This window comes from Bos indicus, chromosome 4 (assembly GCF_029378745.1).
Source record: "Bos indicus isolate NIAB-ARS_2022 breed Sahiwal x Tharparkar chromosome 4, NIAB-ARS_B.indTharparkar_mat_pri_1.0, whole genome shotgun sequence".
Classification (NCBI taxonomy): Eukaryota; Metazoa; Chordata; class Mammalia; order Artiodactyla; family Bovidae; genus Bos; species Bos indicus.
In genome coordinates, this window is record NC_091763.1 from 68734299 (window position 1) to 68751154 (window position 16856).

At 38.2% G+C, this 16856-nt stretch overlaps 1 protein-coding gene across 5 annotated transcripts in view; it reads right to left on the reverse strand.

Moving 5' to 3' along the window:
• Positions 1 to 12727, reverse strand: part of TAX1BP1 (Tax1 binding protein 1) — an 84148-nt gene extending 71421 nt beyond the window's left edge. For 4 of the 5 annotated variants that reach the window (XM_019958840.2, XM_019958839.2, XM_019958837.2 and 1 more), the window contains exons 1-3: positions 12574 to 12725; positions 7115 to 7200; positions 5670 to 5838 (exon numbers count right to left, since the gene is read on the reverse strand). In XM_019958840.2, the coding sequence (XP_019814399.2) occupies positions 5670 to 5831 (162 nt within the window). In that variant the 5' untranslated portion in view covers positions 5832 to 5838; positions 7115 to 7200; positions 12574 to 12725. Of the gene's footprint in view, positions 1 to 5669; positions 5839 to 7114; positions 7201 to 12573 lie in introns of all 5 variants that reach the window. The other variant, XM_019958838.2, reaches the window with a different exon arrangement.
• Positions 12728 to 16856: the final 4129 nt, after the last annotated feature.

Consider the following 16856-nt stretch of genomic DNA (forward strand, 5'->3'; position numbering starts at 1 on the left):
CTTGAAATGCAAGGGAATTTGCCTTTTAGTCCCTTAGCAGCAAGCATAAAGAAAATTTAGAGTTGATAACAGCAAATTTTATAACATTGATAAATGGCAGAGAGAATTCTGATGATACTTAGAACAATGGGGCAAAGTTACCTACAACTGTCAAAACATATTGCTTTTAGGAGCTACACTTGTATCCAGTTAAGAGGGCCTATCTATGCTCAGAAAATAACCGAAACAACAGATATTTCACTATTTAGTCCAGTTTGGGGAATTAACAATAGTACTGGACATCATTCTTCTGTTACTAATGCAACTGGCAAAGTAAGAGCAAAAAAGGAAATTAAACAAGAATAACAGAAAAGAAAAAAATGGCAAGTGTGTTTCCTTTAAATAGGATTAACATTTTAGAAAACATGTTGGTATTAATCATTAGTAAATTCTGAAAGCAAATGTAAAGAAGATCAGAAGGACAAGTTTATCAAGTAAAAATACAGGTACTAATAAATTCTGGAGAAACCTCAGAAGAAAGAAACATTAGGAATGAGCGCACACAGAGAGCACTTGCAAAGACAGAGACAGTGGGGACTGGTTTGGGGGAAGATAAAGATGGAGACAGACAGGGCATGAAGCAGGTAAGGCACTGAAGTTTGCTGATTATGTGCAGATGAATACAAAACCTAAAAAACAGTTTAAAAATGAGCCTATGAATTTTTAAATTCTAGAAAAACATACACCAAACAGCAACAGGTATTTGTGGGGAAGGTGAGGGTACACTTTGTAAGGGTATTAATTTTCTTTTGTATATACTGTAATTTTCAAACACCATTACAAGAATAAAGGTCCTTCTTTTTTAAAAGGAAAGAACTGCAAAAATGCCTAGATACACAAAGGGAGATGCAATGCTCATTCTAAGAAATATCATATCATAAACAACATAAATGTCCCTGCATGAGATAATATGTTACAGAGCTACTTATTGAGAAAGTGGCTACAATCATAAGTGAAAAATTCAGGACATAAAATACACCATATACTACTGCTACTACTGCTAAGTCACTTCAGTCGTGTCCGACTCTGAGCGACCCCATAGACGGCAGCCCACCAGGCTCCTCTGTCCCTGGGATTCTCCAGGCAAGAACACTGGAGTGGGTTGCCATTTCCTTCTCCAATGCAGGAAAGTGAAAAGTGAAAGTGAAGTCGCTCTGTCGTGTCCGACTCTCAGCGACCCCATATACTACTACTTTCAACTATTTTCAAAATATACGCATTCAAAAAAGACTAAAAGTATTCGCCCTTTAGTTAAAAGGAAAAAAAAAAAAAGGACTGAAAGGAAACACTTTTAAAATATTAATAAGGGTAACCACTCTTTATTAAGAAACTAGGGTCTGATCCCTGGGTTGGGAAGACCCCCTGGAGGGCATGGCAACAGACTCCAGTATTCTTGCCTGGAGAATCCCACGGACAGAGAAGCCTGGTGGGCTACGGTGTCAAACACTGACTAATGCAACTTAGAGCACATGCACATAGATGAGCGATGGGACTGCTGGCCATCTTAAATTTTTACCTTTTGCATCCCCTGTTTTGTTCTAAGTTTTCTAAAATTATGATAATTTTTACAACAGGAGAATATTTTTTTTAAAACAAAATAAGAAAGGACTGGAATGGAGACAGGGCAGGAAGACAGAAGCAGAATGAAGACAAATATGAAAAGGAAAAGAGAAACAAAGAAGAGGGGAAAAACTTGAAACAAGATATTCAAGTATAAAATCACTGCTTAGTTTCACTTTCCATACCAGGAAATTAAAGTTTTTTAATCTGGTTGTCAGTAAGGTTTCAGTGAGAATAGTACCTTACTGGGAAGGCTGGTTTTGCCTATGTGACTCTGGACAACATGACATAATCACTTTGCATTCCCAATTTCCACAACTAGAATAGTATCTCTGAAACATGAGAATTGTTATAACTCCTTTACAGTTCAAAAAAAAGTCTCATGGACCTTTAAAGTATTTTAATTATAAGTTAATTTAATTTGTACCAAGCATAGCCTAAATATAAATAAATTCTTAAAAATACTTATACAATCAAGACCAAATCAAATTGATAATGATAAAACAAATATAATGGGACATATTAAATATTTTATTGCAATTAATGTTGGGTTTGATAATAAATATGACATCATGTATAGTTCTCAATCTTTTCCTGTATTTTTTTTTTTAACTTCAATCCTATCATTCATAAAATGCACACAGAACTTTTTAAGAATTCTGTTGTTAACTTTGAAAAACTAAATCTCTCACTTAACCAAACTGCCAAGAACAGTTCTTGAAGTTTTTACACGTGGTTTACATGTAGTTCAAACGTTAGCTCCAAAGTTTAATTTGGAGTGACCAAGACACTTCTTTCTGGACCTCAGTTCCCCCATCTGCAAAATGTTGAGTATAATGCTCTCATGAATAGATCTTTGCAAAGTATAAAGAATAAACAAACATGCTACATGTTTTAGTTATAATTTAACCAACACTAGAGAAGAGGAAGAAAACCTGAAAGGAAAAAATGAAAATCTCCACCCCAGTCTACATCCCTAGTCTGGCTTCACTCATTCCCCTACCCAACCTGGACTTCACGGTCAGTTACCATTCCAGTAATGCACCTAAAACCATGCTAGTAACCTTTGCCCTCTTGACTTCTCTTTCCAAATCCAGTGTGAATAATACTCACTTTTGGAATTCACTCAATTCTAGGTGCTCAATCTCTAGACAAACTCACAAAACGGCTGCTCAACAATCTCCTGGTTAACCTACTCCAATTCTCCATTCTTCCACAGTAGCAAGACCAAATCTTCTCCATACTCAAGATCCCCACCCACAGCCCCACTCCTCATCCCAACTCAGCACATGACCTTGCTCCTCCTCACTGAGGATATTTAATGAATGAGTTTCAGTCTCAATACATTCAGTTAACTGCTGACAAACCTTATAGATGCTTCCTATGGATTATTACCCAGAATTGATCCCCTTCTCAAAGGCCTGCATTATCTCACCTAGAAATTAAGATGGTCTAAACATTCTCTAAAATTCTAATTCCAATTTATCTTATTCAGCACTGTAAGATTAAAGTTCACTTCTAAACTCTATTACTCTCTGCTTAAAAGTTATTCCTCAGCTAAATATTAAAACAAACTTTTCCCATTCATTTTCTAAAACTGGTACCTGTCCCAGGAAAATTAAATTAAGATTTTCTAAAACACACAATACACTTTCCCTTCATTCCTTCCCCTTACAGGTACAATCTAGGCTGTTTCTCCCTGCCTGCCTTGTCAATATATCCATCAAAATCATTCTAGACAGCAATATGCAGTACATATCTAGTATTTAAAAACATTCAATGCCATAAACATCGTAATTCCTTTTCCAAGAACTTACCCTATGAAATAAATGGACACAAAATTTTAAAAAAATACAGTCTGTATTAAGGACTGTTTAATGGTAAATATTTAGAAACATTTCCATGAATTTCACAATGCAGCAACAGCATATGTGTATACTTTTTATAGACAAAGTATAATTATTATTTACAGATATATACCAATATGTTAACAATGCTTATTGCTAGGTAATAGTATTAAAACATGATTTTTTTTTCCTGAGTTTTTCCTGTACAGTTTGAAGTTTTTACTACATGCTTAAACTTCCCACTGAGTAAGTATCATCCAGGCAAAAAGATGGAAAGGGTATTCTACTCAAATTTATTTATTATTTATTTATGTAAGTACTACTGCTTAAAAAAGAGTTAACAGTCCTTGGAGTGCACAAGAGACAATACATTAGCAATATGATAGCCAAAAATAAGCAGGCAATGTAAAAAAGGAAGCTATAAATCAGGTCTTATAAAGGAGCCCTATTTGGCACCCTAAGTTATTTGGTCTTGACATTATCCCACAGAGGATGAAAAGCCACTTAAACAAGAGGAAGATATGTTCAGATTTTCATTTTCTATTATATATAGAGCATTTTGCAGAACAGATAAAATTGAGGAGTGGCATTATGAAAGCACGGAAAACAGGAAACCTACTGCAATCGTCTTAGAAGGAGATAAGGAGGGCATGAATTACAGCAGTGATATTAAAAATGTGGAAACAGGCAGTAAAACTGACACGATTGTGTTCGGCTGAATCTGATGAGATGGTCATAAACTTTTGGCGTAAACAATAGGTTATTAACAAAAAATGGGAGGGGGGACCAGAAGACAAAAATAAGTAGTCTGAAAAAAAAAAGTAAAGATTTATCTTCTTGAAATACAATTTATCACCCATCAGCCAACATATGCAGACTTCTCACTGCACATAATGAAAAGTCTGCAAACTACTTAGCTTAACACTGAAGGTCTTCCATCAAAGACGGACACTTCATCTCCCTCCACTTCACTAACTTCATCTCCCTCCACTTCACTAACTCATTCTCATTAACATTCTCACCCCTGTGCCTTTGCTTATGCCATTTTCTTGCCAGGAATGCCCTTTTCTTCCCTCAATCTCATTTCCCTGTTCTATTCTTCCTCTCTGTCTCACTCTTTAAGAAAATACCAATTCTTAGTGTCTTTAACTTGTTATTCATCTCTTACATAAAATTAAAAATGATATTGATTTCATAACAAGCTTATAATAAATGTATCTTCATATTGGATTTTGACTAGCCTAAAGAAAACAGAGTAAACAACTCACCAATCCAGCAATGCCAAGGGATGAGAGATTCAAAAAGGTACTGAAATGTCATTAAAGGCCAGAACTTTGTTTTGTCCCATACAGTTTTTCTGCCCTCCTCACTCTATTAGGACAGACTTTGACTACTTGATACTCTCAATGTACCTAATTCTAGCAGCTACTTTTATTTCTTTCTACTTTACTATTTAACTTATATAGACCACACAATTAAAATTTCAATACCTACTGGTCTTGGTTTTAACAAGTCATATCTAAAATAAAAATTGCTTCCAAGGGAGAATCTAGAATAACCCAAGAGAAAAGTAAGTTTTACTACCTGTACATTTACAGCATTACTTTGCTCAAAGCACATTCTTATTTTCTGGTTCTCCATTACATTCTGAAGACTTGAAATTGCCAAAAAACTTCCACCACTGTAATGATCATCTCAGTGTAATTTTCAACTAAATGTAACACATAATGGCAAAATATTAGAACTAGGACTCTTGCCATCAATGAAATTACTAGTCATGTAAAACAGAATACTCTTATTAAAGCATGGGACAATATGAGGAATATTTTAACAATGTGGGACAACAGAAAAGATAGTAACACAGCTGTAGAGCTGTACAAAATTAATTACAAATGACAAAACCGTAAATGATATAGCAATCCAAAGGAAAAGATCACCTTTTTAAGGTAAGGAATGGAGAAAATGGGAGAAAAAAATTTGAAAAGAATTTTAAGTCAAACCTTTTGATCACAGAGAGGCAAGTCTGGTGAACTGAAGTTCCTAACATTTGTTGTACACTACCCTGCACTATTAAATATTTCAAGTTTGCATAATGTTTTACATTTGACATTTATAAAAATAATCCTTAACGTAGAGCTAAGACAAGTATAAACTAATTGTGAACCTCTTAAGAAGAAAATAAAGAGTGCCTACATGGAAGAAATATGCAGAAAGTTCTCTTACCTTGAATATACCAACCCAATCTTTTGGATGTGGATGGATATATGGAGTTAAAGTATAATGACATTCTAAGTGTGCATTAGGAAGATAACTCTTGGCCACATTTTGAAAGATGACATGGGCAAAGTTGGAAGTCTGCAATGGAACTTCTTGAAAGGATGTCATTGTGAATCTGAAACAAGTAAATTATACATATTTAATGATACCAACTAAGAAAAAACCTTGAGAAAATATATAGCTTTAAAAGTAAATTACATGGATATTCTCAGAGAATTATTGAAAAGACATACTTCTTAAATACTGGAACTCCTTTAGATATGATTAAATATAAAAACACAAACTGGGAAGTAATTAATTTACAAAATGTTTCAGAAAGTTCAACGAGTTAAAAAAACTTAAAAACCAAACTTTCACCTCTCCTGCAAAGCCTAGCCCTCTGCTTCTCTTGCAAACCAAAAGCAGTGTTTCTATGTTGAACCCCTGAACTTGCATCACTTTCCTCCCTAATCCAACCTATTGTATCCCTCCACGTTAGGTTCTAGGCTCCTGTAACCTAGAGCCTAGTCAACCTCTGTGTCATGCATTCCTGACCCACATTCACGATCCCCAGGTTTTCTGAACCCCGGCTACATATTAGAATCATTAAGGGGTCTTAGACAATGACTTTTTGGGACCTGGGCACTGCATGCAAGTTCGTGTACACACATTTTTTTTTAAGCCTCCCAAAGTGGTGGTTCAGAGGTTAAAGCGTCTGCCTGCAACGTGGGAGACCTGGGTTCAATCCCTGGGTTGGAAGATCCCCTGGAGAAGGAATTGGCAACCCACTCCAGTATTCTTGCCTGGTGAATCCCACGGATGGAGGAGCCTGGTGGGCTACAGTCCACGGGGTCGCAAAGAGTCAGACACGACTGAGCGACTTCACTTCACTTCAAAGTAATCTTAATCCTGTATACAGCCAGCACAGAGGACTACTATTTAGACTATGACTCAAACCATCAATTTAAGTCTCCATTAGCAGCTCTCACAGATTCCCAGACCTGGGCTGTCTTCTTGGGCTTCTGGTACATACTTGTTCAAATCTCACAAATGATGTAAAAATCTCAGTTGGTCTACTTGAAATAGTTCGGCCTACTTGTTCATCTCTACCTACAACAATTCTACCCTTTCATTCTATCTTGATTCCAGGATTATTGTATCCTTTCCATACAGTTACTGATTAAAAATACATGTATTTTTAAATATATAGTGTCACTGAAATACATTCTGTTGAGAATCTATTATAGATTCAGTGAGTGCTCACTAACTTAGCACTTGCTAGCAGATGAATGGTGAAAGCGGCCTAAAAAAATCTTCAAAACCTAAATGTTTTCCAAATTATTTGCTCTACATTTGAAAAAATGATATAATTTACTCAAAAAATATATCTCTACAGTGTGTCACAGACTCACTTCAGCCGTTGTTTCTACAGGACCACGCAGGAAACACTGCCACTGACACAATGGCACCTGCTTCTGAGTCATCAAAACAAGAATCTCTGTAATAATGGGAAAAACCGGGTTAAGACATTTGCTAACCAAATTATTCTAATTTACTTCACAAACCCATGAAGTTTCTACAGAAGTAACACTAATCACATTTTTTTTTTTTTTTTTTTGCCACACTGTGAGGCTCGCAGGATCTTAGTTCCTGGACCAGGGACTGAACCTGGCCAAGGCAGTGAAAGCATTAGAGTCCTTACCAGTAGACTACCAGCGAATTCTCAACACTACTCACATTTTAACAATTACTAAGAAGTCTTATTTCTAGAAAGATCTAGGATAAAATGCTTTTCCACGTTTCTTTTGTTGATCTGAAATACTAAAGCTCATCTTTAAAATTCTGAAATAACACTTCAGAAAATGCCCAATTTTCCTTTTGTCTCTACTCTGCTTCTGTTATGGTCAAGATACTGCTTTGTACTTATAGGATATACAATATACTGGACATCCCACAAAGAGACTGTCATTCATGAACCTGAAAGCCACTGTGGCAGAATACCAGGCTGGATGTCTTATCAGCCTCTCCCACCTGAGGTTTGCCAGGATTCTAAGGTAAAGAGAATGCATTCAGTAGTAAATTTCCTGTATCTCTGCACTAACAAAAACGCTTTATTACCAACAACCCTACTTCACAGAAAGACTTAACAGTCAATAGTCTCCAGCTGGCAACCTAAAGTCTTCAGGAAAATGAAAAGGTAGCACAACACTAGAAACTTCCTAAAATAAGTGTTCATTACTTTGTTTCTTTGAATAGCCTGAGCAAACCTGAGCCCAAAGAGATGTCATAATGTTAATGAAACCACTAATAATAATCTCCTTTCAAATTTAGTGGCTTCCTAAAAAAAACAAAAAGCCCTTGATTCCAGTTTTGAAAAAATGTTCACTACTTGTTATAAAAAAACCCATGAGAAAGACTATAGCTAAATTAACTGAACCAAACTCTTTTAGATACAACTACCAAAACTGAGTCAAGTGAATCAGTAATGTTTTTCTATGAAGAAAGTGAGTATAAGTTTCTCTGAGGAAGATACTCAGCAAGAAGAAAACAAAGTTAGCTTAGGGTGAGTTTCCCGTGTTGTACATTAAAAGTCATTTAAGAATGAAACTTTTTTCATAAAACTTAAATATGTTTCCTAAAGTAAACTAAATCAACAAAGCAGTATATGTTATACAACAAGGTAGTGGAGGTTAAACTTTTGTTTAACCTCAATTACAAGAGCGTTTAAAAATCAATAATTAGACTTTTACTTCACTGAAAAGCTTTTAAGATGTAAAATAACATAAAGGTATATACACATATGTGGGCGTCCCAGGTGGCTCATGGTAAAGAATCTGCCTGCCAAAGCAGGAGACACAGGTTCAACCCCTGGGTCAGGAAGATCCCCTGGAGAAGGAAATGGCAACCCACTCCAGTATTCTTGCCTGGAAAATTCCATGGACAAAGGAGCCTGGTCTTTTATAGTCCATGGGACCGCAAAAGAGTCAGACTCAACTTAGCAACTAAAACAACAATACACATATGTATTTATGTATGTACATGTGTATATATGCTTATAAATGTATCAAAGGGACTAAAAAGCACACACTACCGTCTTTACTCATGAGTTATGTGTGAAAAGAGGACTTAAAAGAACTTCAACTTTTAATTCAATTGAATTTTTACCAGTATATTTAATGTACTATTTTCATTATTTTAAATAAATACATTAACAAGAAATTTCATTTTTAAACTCTCTCCCCAAAATTCAAGTTTTTAATACAAAACTCTATCAGATATTAAATATATTCATGATGCTTATAAATCTTTAGAGTAAGATAATTTGCAATTATCCCATTAATAACCTTCATTAATCTCTCTCCAACACTAACCTTTTTAAACATTTCAATCTGACTATAACTACAGAAATATTTTTACAGAAGTCACTTCATTCTCATTACTTTTTAAATTAATTTAATTCCAATATAACTTATACTCATAAAAAAGTTAACAAGGATGAATGTTATCTGAATGTAACTACATGAATCGACCCATTTTAAACGGTAAAATATCTAATTCCCATACAGTTTATGTTTCATTCTTCACACAGATAAGAAACGCAGTGAAAAGATGGTAAACCTTTTAAAATCGTTAAAATTCACTGAGAATGTTAATGCATCACAATGATTCACAGGCACACACACAGACCCACACACCATGCGATGGGGAAATAATGTGCAGAGTCACTGCATCACCTTGTGGTAGTGTGTGGGAAGTGTAGCTTCACTGATAGCACGAGAAAAAGAACAAACTCAGCCTCAGCTGGAGAGAGGAAATACAATGCCTACCACAAAAGTAGGAATAGCTTTACCATATCGAATTTCGTTTCCCATTCTCTATAAAGTACACCTCTAGAAATATGGCAAACAAAAAATAAATAAATAAACCAAACCGGACTTACCAAGAACAAGAGTAAAGGGGATGGAAAGAGCAAAGGGGATCAACTGTATGCTGGCAGATGGAAACTATATTTTTGGTGGTAAACAAGCTGTAGTATATACAGAATTAGAAATGTTATACACATGAAACTAATGTAATAAACCAATGTTACGTAAGTAAAAAATTAAAAATACATGAGAACAGTTCAAAAAAAAAAAAAAAAGACATGCCTGGCTGGGAAATAAAGTCTGAAATACTTTTACACGCCGTCTGCAGTGCCCTCTTCCCTATTTTCTACTTTATTCCCTAACATCTCTAGGGTTCCTTTTAAGTGTTATGCTGTAAACTTAACTCTGTTAAGTCTTTGGTCTAAAATCCAATGTTTGTTATTTTTGAGGACTCATCAATATCTAAGGAATAATAGACAATATGCAGTGGGCCCTCAGGTAAGTAGCTAAAATAAACTGAGGGCGGGGGAATATCAGTGTTATGTTCTTCCTCTTGGAACTTTTTCAAGCCCAAGCCTGATCTGGCTTTTCTGCTAGCATTTTTCCAGTGACTTCTGATACTCATTTTACTTAACTAGCCCAAAATGTGTAAACCTTAATTAAATAAAGTAGGAAGTTGACCATACTAAGAACTTCTGTGCATTAAATGTACAGAAGAGCAAACTTTCTAATTTGGATATTTTATATACTTTGCTAATTCTAACATTTAGAATTCAAAAAGAAATAAGATAATTTTATTCTAGGTGATACTATTATTATGGTGATTGTGTTTTTTTCAAAGTCCTTACCAGTTAAAGATGATAAATTATAGGTGAAATATCCTGATGTCCAGGATTTGCCTTAAAAAACTCCAGGGGTGATAAACCCAGATTAGCAAAATAGTGAGTCCTTAAACTCTTTTTGGGTATTTTGAAAATTTCCATAATAAAAGTTAGTAAATCCAAAGTAGACAAAGACTAGTAATAAAAACTCACATATGACCTCTTGCAATAGAAACACATTACATACAGTGGTTGAAATACTTAGTAAAAAAATTTTTTTTTTAATTTTCAGTTAATTATACATGAACTTTCAAACTTATCTCCAAACAGTTCGGGAAGAAACTGAGTATCTGAAGGGAAAAACTACAGCTAATATTCTAATTGCTTCCAATTACTCACAGTTTAGCTCAAAGACTATATCAGCTGGCTTACAGACCAGAAAAGAATTATCAGCGATCTTTCTGGAAGGCAGAAGCAAATCCACCAATTTGTCAGTTTACACACTTAACAGTCCTCCCAATCTCCACAACTCTTACAGCTGAGTACCACTACTCATTACACTCTGCCAGGTGTCATGCACACCACTTAACTTTGTTTTAAATGGTGGTTTCTAAAAAGCTGTGAAACTGACTTTTTATTAGAGGGGAGGGAATCTTTGCCATCCTGTAAGAGTTTGAGACAAACTAAACTTTAAAAGGCCAGAGGTGGATATAGCCAAAATTTTACTTAGTAATATTTAAATTTCAAAAGAATGCAATCCAATAAACTTCATATGTGAGGCAATGCCCCCAAAGCAGTAAAAAGGGAACATGGTTAAGACCTTTCAAAAATATTTAACATCATTAAAAAAGGTCAAAACTTAGAATTCCAAAATATCTGTTATTTTGTTAAGTAAAGGATATTTACCAGTTACTACTACGCAAATGGCTGCAGCCATAATTGTATAAACAGGGGTGTGCAATTTAACAATGGAATGACTAGAAAACTTAATCAAGTATTCTTTCAAGAAATCAACTCTATCCTTGATAAGAACAAAACGAAGGCCCCTTTCCATACCCGAATAGCACCCCAAGGGTAATTAGCCCACTTTGTTTTTAGATTTACATGTTACTCTAATAATCTCTTTAAACGCTTTTGGAATCGGGCTCCAAAACTACAATTAGTAATTCCTGCATGCAGCTATTCTACAACTAGCGAGTGGAAAACTTAGAATTTCCTGTCCCGGACACAAAAGCGATTCGTAACTACTTCGTAAAACCTAAAATATATGTAGAAAATCAAATGTCACGGCGTTCTCAAATAAAATGATTACCAATAAGGTAATATGTTTATCAGGACACACACACACACGCATACTAATCTCTTAGCAAAGATTCCCCAAAATGACGAGCTCCTGTCGGGACTTGTCCACAACCTGCGGACCTCTGGGGTGTTGGGAGGGAGTGTTGTGAAATCAGGACAAGTTGCCTAAGCATAGACAAACATGACTCTTCTCGGAAGATTTAAGATCCCTTCGAGCACAAGGCGTGACAGTCATTTATTTATAAGCAGACAAGAAAAGTGTTCACTAACTCTATAACCCAGTTGACTTTGAAGATCGAGCACAAACAGCTAACTCCGCCCAAGGCCCGCGGCGCATGGAGTCCCCGCCTCCTAATCTACTGGCGACTCAAAACAAAACACAGGTTTCACTCCGCACGGGCAAACCTGAGTGTCCCATTTCGACACGACCTAGATGTTTTCCTAAGCTTACCTACCCCAGCAGCCCAGACGTTACCCACTAAGCACTCACCATAGAGTAGAGCCTCCGCCAAAGCACTTTCTTTTCCGGGGGTCTCTGGCTACTCGTCCCCAAAGGGCCCACACCCCACACGGCTCCCCTAAATCGCCAAGGCCTATCCTAGGGCCTCCCCGCCGTGTGGGCCGGCCCCCCCGTCCCTTTTTCCAACTCCTTTGCTAACCAAAGTCGTAAACACTCCCGTCACAATCACAGTCCGGGAAGAAAGGTTTGTCCTCGGGAAGGAAAGCATCGTCATTCGGCAGCATCGTCACTACGGAGACCATTCCCGAGACTAGTCAGGCCCCTAGACTCCAGAATTGAGGGGCGTATCACGAGCCCCTACAGAGCTCCAGGGGACGTCCACCCCACGCGAGGCGCAGGGGCGGGCTTGGAGAGGCGCTTACCGAGTGAGGAACTCTCGGGAAGAGTGGAGTGTTAAACAGGTTTCCGAGCTTCAGCCGCCATCAGCCTCCAAAGCTCTTCCGCCACCACAGCCTCCCTCTACCGACCGGCTACACCTCCCCACAGGCCAAAAGCCGGTGAAACGCCACTTCCTGCCATGGACCCGCCCCTTCCGCCGCCGACGTCGCGAGGAGTTGGTCGGGCCTAACCGCTGAAATATCAATCTGGTTGCCCCCGGCGGTTAACTACCCTAGCTGCAGACTGTAGGCTCCTGCTGCTGCTGCTAAGTCACTTCAGTCGTGTCCGACTCTGTGCGACCCCATAGACGGCAGCCCACCAGGCTCCCCCGTCCCTGGGATTCTCCAGGCAAGAACACTGGAGTGGGTTGCCATTTCCTTCTCCAATGCATGAAAGTGAAAAGTGAAAGTGAAGTCGCTCAGTCGTGTCCGACCCTCAGCGACCCCATGGACCCTAACAAACCCGAAACGGCCTGTTCCATGGGCTCGGCTATTCCTCCGCTTTCTCCCGCTTCGCCGCTTTCAGATACCTGTGGCAACAAAACAGGATCCGTTTAGATAATGCATTTTTGACGTTTTAATTATTATTTTAATTGAAAAGTAACTTAACAGTTAAGTGGAAAGGGTAGCCCAGAGATATAGGAACTAGTGCCGTGTCATTGCCTAGATGTTTATAAATCTAAGCGAACCCAGTTATTCTGTGGCTCGGAAAGTAGACAATCATAGAAGCAAAGGAGGACCACGCGCTTGGGGCTGCTGTAGCCCCTCGCTCCTGGGCACTTTCCCAACTCCTGGTGGTAGACCAGTCCGGTGCTTACTTAACTAAGGGATTTTGTTCTCTGTAAAATCTCGGTTTCTCCTAGGAGATTTTCAGTTCTAGTGCTCTATGATTCTATTTCCTCTTGTTCCAGCAATGACCTAGTTCTATGAGTTAACTGCTTTTGTTACCTGTTATTCTGTGTGCGTGAATGTAGGTTGCCCTGTATTCTCTGTCCAGTTGTAATTTCTAAAGTCACTTTGTTATATAGCTTACCGCCTTAAGAGTATTCAGTTTAAATCCTAACTCCACGGAAGCAAGTACATTCTGTTCTAATTCCTTATATTCCTGCATTGCTGTAAAGCTCTTGATAAAATTTGCAACATCACCATGAAGAAGGGATGGTAAATGAGATCAAGTCAAATGTTGAAGCATCTCCTAAATTGAGAAGATACAAAATCCTCTTCAGTATACTTTACTTCCACATACTTAAGATAATGATGTCTGATTATCTGCCGACTGATTTGTTTCGTATATATTGAAATCTTTGAACTTGGTATGGTTCTGTATATCACACTTGATCACAGATTTCAGAAGAATCTTTACAGATGAGTACCAATCTCATTTTGCAGATGAAAATGATGTGGTAAGTTCAGTATTCACTGGCATTACTGGTAGCAGCCTTCTAGTAGTAGTTTAGATGCTTGTGTAAACAACACACTGCTCCTGGTAGAGGTAGATGTAGACTATTAAGTACGGTTTTGTTGAAGACATGGAAGAAAACGTCAAGTCAGGGTATAAGAGCCTGGGCAGAGGAGTCAGGTAGGGAGAGGATTGTTCACAAATCATAATAAGTGCTGTCTGTGGGGCACACAGTGCTTCCCAGTCCCTGCATAAGTCCTTAGGTTGCCTCCCTTCCTCACAGCAACCCTGTAAATTTTTATCCTCATTTTGCAGGGGAATATGGCTTCAGGAAAGTTAAATAACTTGCCCATAATCCCCCAAAAGGCAAACCCTTTTTACGCTGAATTCAAATTTATCACTCCCAAAGTTTCTGCATTTCCTACCACGCCAGGATGCTTCTTGATAAGTGCTTTTTGGTCATTTACTATGTGCTCTTGGTTATGTTAATACTATATACTCTGAGGAAAGCAAAGAATAATCCACAGTTTCTTCCCTAAAGCTGTTTTAAATCTAATCAAGATATTATAAGATGGGACAGCAAAGTGTTAGATATGTAGGAAATGGACTCCTAGAAGTAAAGTGGAAAGAAAGATTGGTAATTATTATTATTGCTATTATTTGGCTAAAAAACTGGACTCTAAGCTCTGAAAGAGTAACAGGATCTGAAAGGGCTTATGTAGAGAGAATAATTAAAAGGGCACAAATGAAGAGCTTCTCTGGTGGTTCCAGTGATTAAGAATCTACCTGCCAATGCAGAGGACATGGGTGTGATCCCTGCTCCGGGAAGATTCACATGCCCGCGTGCCATAACTACTGTAACCCAAGCACCCCAGAGTCCATGCTCCACAACAAGAGAAACCAGCGCAACGTGAGGTCTGTGCACTGCAACCAGAGAGTAGCCCCAGCTCTGGGAAACTAGAGAAAGCCCATGCACAGCAACAAAAACCCAGCACAGCCATAAAAATAAATAAATAAGGAAATCTTTTTTAAATCTAAAAATGGGAACAAACGGAACAATTAGGTGGTACAACATGGATTGAAAATTAGAAACAAATTCACAAAGGCGTGTTATAGAAGTGTCATTATTGGTTTTGAAAGCATGTAAAATGAATTGTCTTCATCTTTTGAAACAATGACTTACATTGGTATTAAAGGTACCCATTGCTAAACACTATCCTTTCCTTAGAAAACTGATAGATATGTAAACCTTTTTTTAAAAAGTGCTTTTAAAGACGAGATTTGAACAATGGTAGATTTTGGTTAAACAGAAAATTCAAACACTCTAAAGTAGCGTGGTGTACTTCCTCTACCCTATGCTAGGAGATAGTTGATATTCTCTCACTCCTTATAGTTCGCCTATCATTACTCTCCCAAATGTTTCTATAAAACTTTGCTCCTTTGAGTTGCATGCCAACCAGTTAAACTCCCTCTGCCCTTGTTGTTGCTGTTGTCTGCTTGAAACAGGACGGAAGGGGGCAAGGCACAATCTTTGAAAGCATGACATAGCCCAAGGACACAACATAAGCTGATTAGAATCAAATGGGTCCAAGATGACAGACAAGCCAACTTCGACCTGACCTTGATTCTCAATATATGCTCATTGTAACACATCAGCAAGCTAAGCGATACACCCAGAGGTGCCATGACAGTTCCAAGACTCACTATCAAAGATCAAAAAGTCGGCTGTGACTCAATTCCTGGAAATCTCCCCCTCGTCCTAAAAATGTTTGGAAAAATCCTCAAACTCATTAGCCTATGAAATTACCCAGCCTATAAAATCTAACCCCACCACATGTAGAGGCTGCACTGGCCTTCTGCAATGGCCCACACTCTGTCTGTGGAGTGTTTGTCTCTCTGAATAAACCTACATCTTACCTAATACTTTGTCTAGAACCTGAGCTTCATTAGGTCCTAAAACAATGTCTGTCATCTCAGTTGGAGGACCTGAGTTGGAAGAATTCAGTTTTGACTGGGTTCAACGTCCAGCCACATGAGTTCAACTCCCAAGCAGGGTTTTTGGCTGGGCCCCAATCCTGGTGGTTCAGATGGTAAAGAATACTCCTGCAATGCAGGAGACCCAGGTTCAATCCATGGGTTGGGAAGATCCCCTGGAGAAGGGAACAGCAACCCATTCTAATATTCTTGCCTGGAGAATTAAACAGACGGAGGAACCTGGCAGGCTACAGTCCATGGGGTCACATAGAGTTGGACACTACTGAATGACTAACACATAGTCCTACCACATTAGTTCAAGTCCCAATCTGAGGTAAACAGTTTCATCAGTTCAGTTCAGTTGCTCAGTCGTGTCCGACTTTTTGCAACCCCATGGACTGCAGCACGCCAGTCTTCCCTGTCCGTCACCAACTCCCAGAGCCTACTCAAACTCATGTCCATTGAATCAGTGGTGCCATCCAAACAACTCATCCTCTGTCGTCCCCTTCTCCTCCTGCCTTCAATCTTTCCCAGCATCAGGGTCTTTTCTAATGAGTCAGATCTTTGCATCAGGTGGCCAAAGTACTGGAGTTTCAGCTTCAACATCAGTACTTCCAGTGAATATTCAGGATTGATTTGCTTTAGGATGGACTGGTTGGATCTCCTTGCAGTCTGAGGGACTCTCAAAGAGTCTTCTCCAACACCACAGTTCAAAAGCATCAATTCTTTGGCGCTCAGCCTTCTTCACAGTCCAACTCTCACATTCATACATGACCACTGGAAAAACCATAGCCTTGACTAGACAGATCTTTGCTGGCAAAGTAATGTCTCTGCTTTTTAATATGCTGTCTAGGTTGGTCATAACTTATCTTCCAAGGAGTAAGCGTCTTTTAAT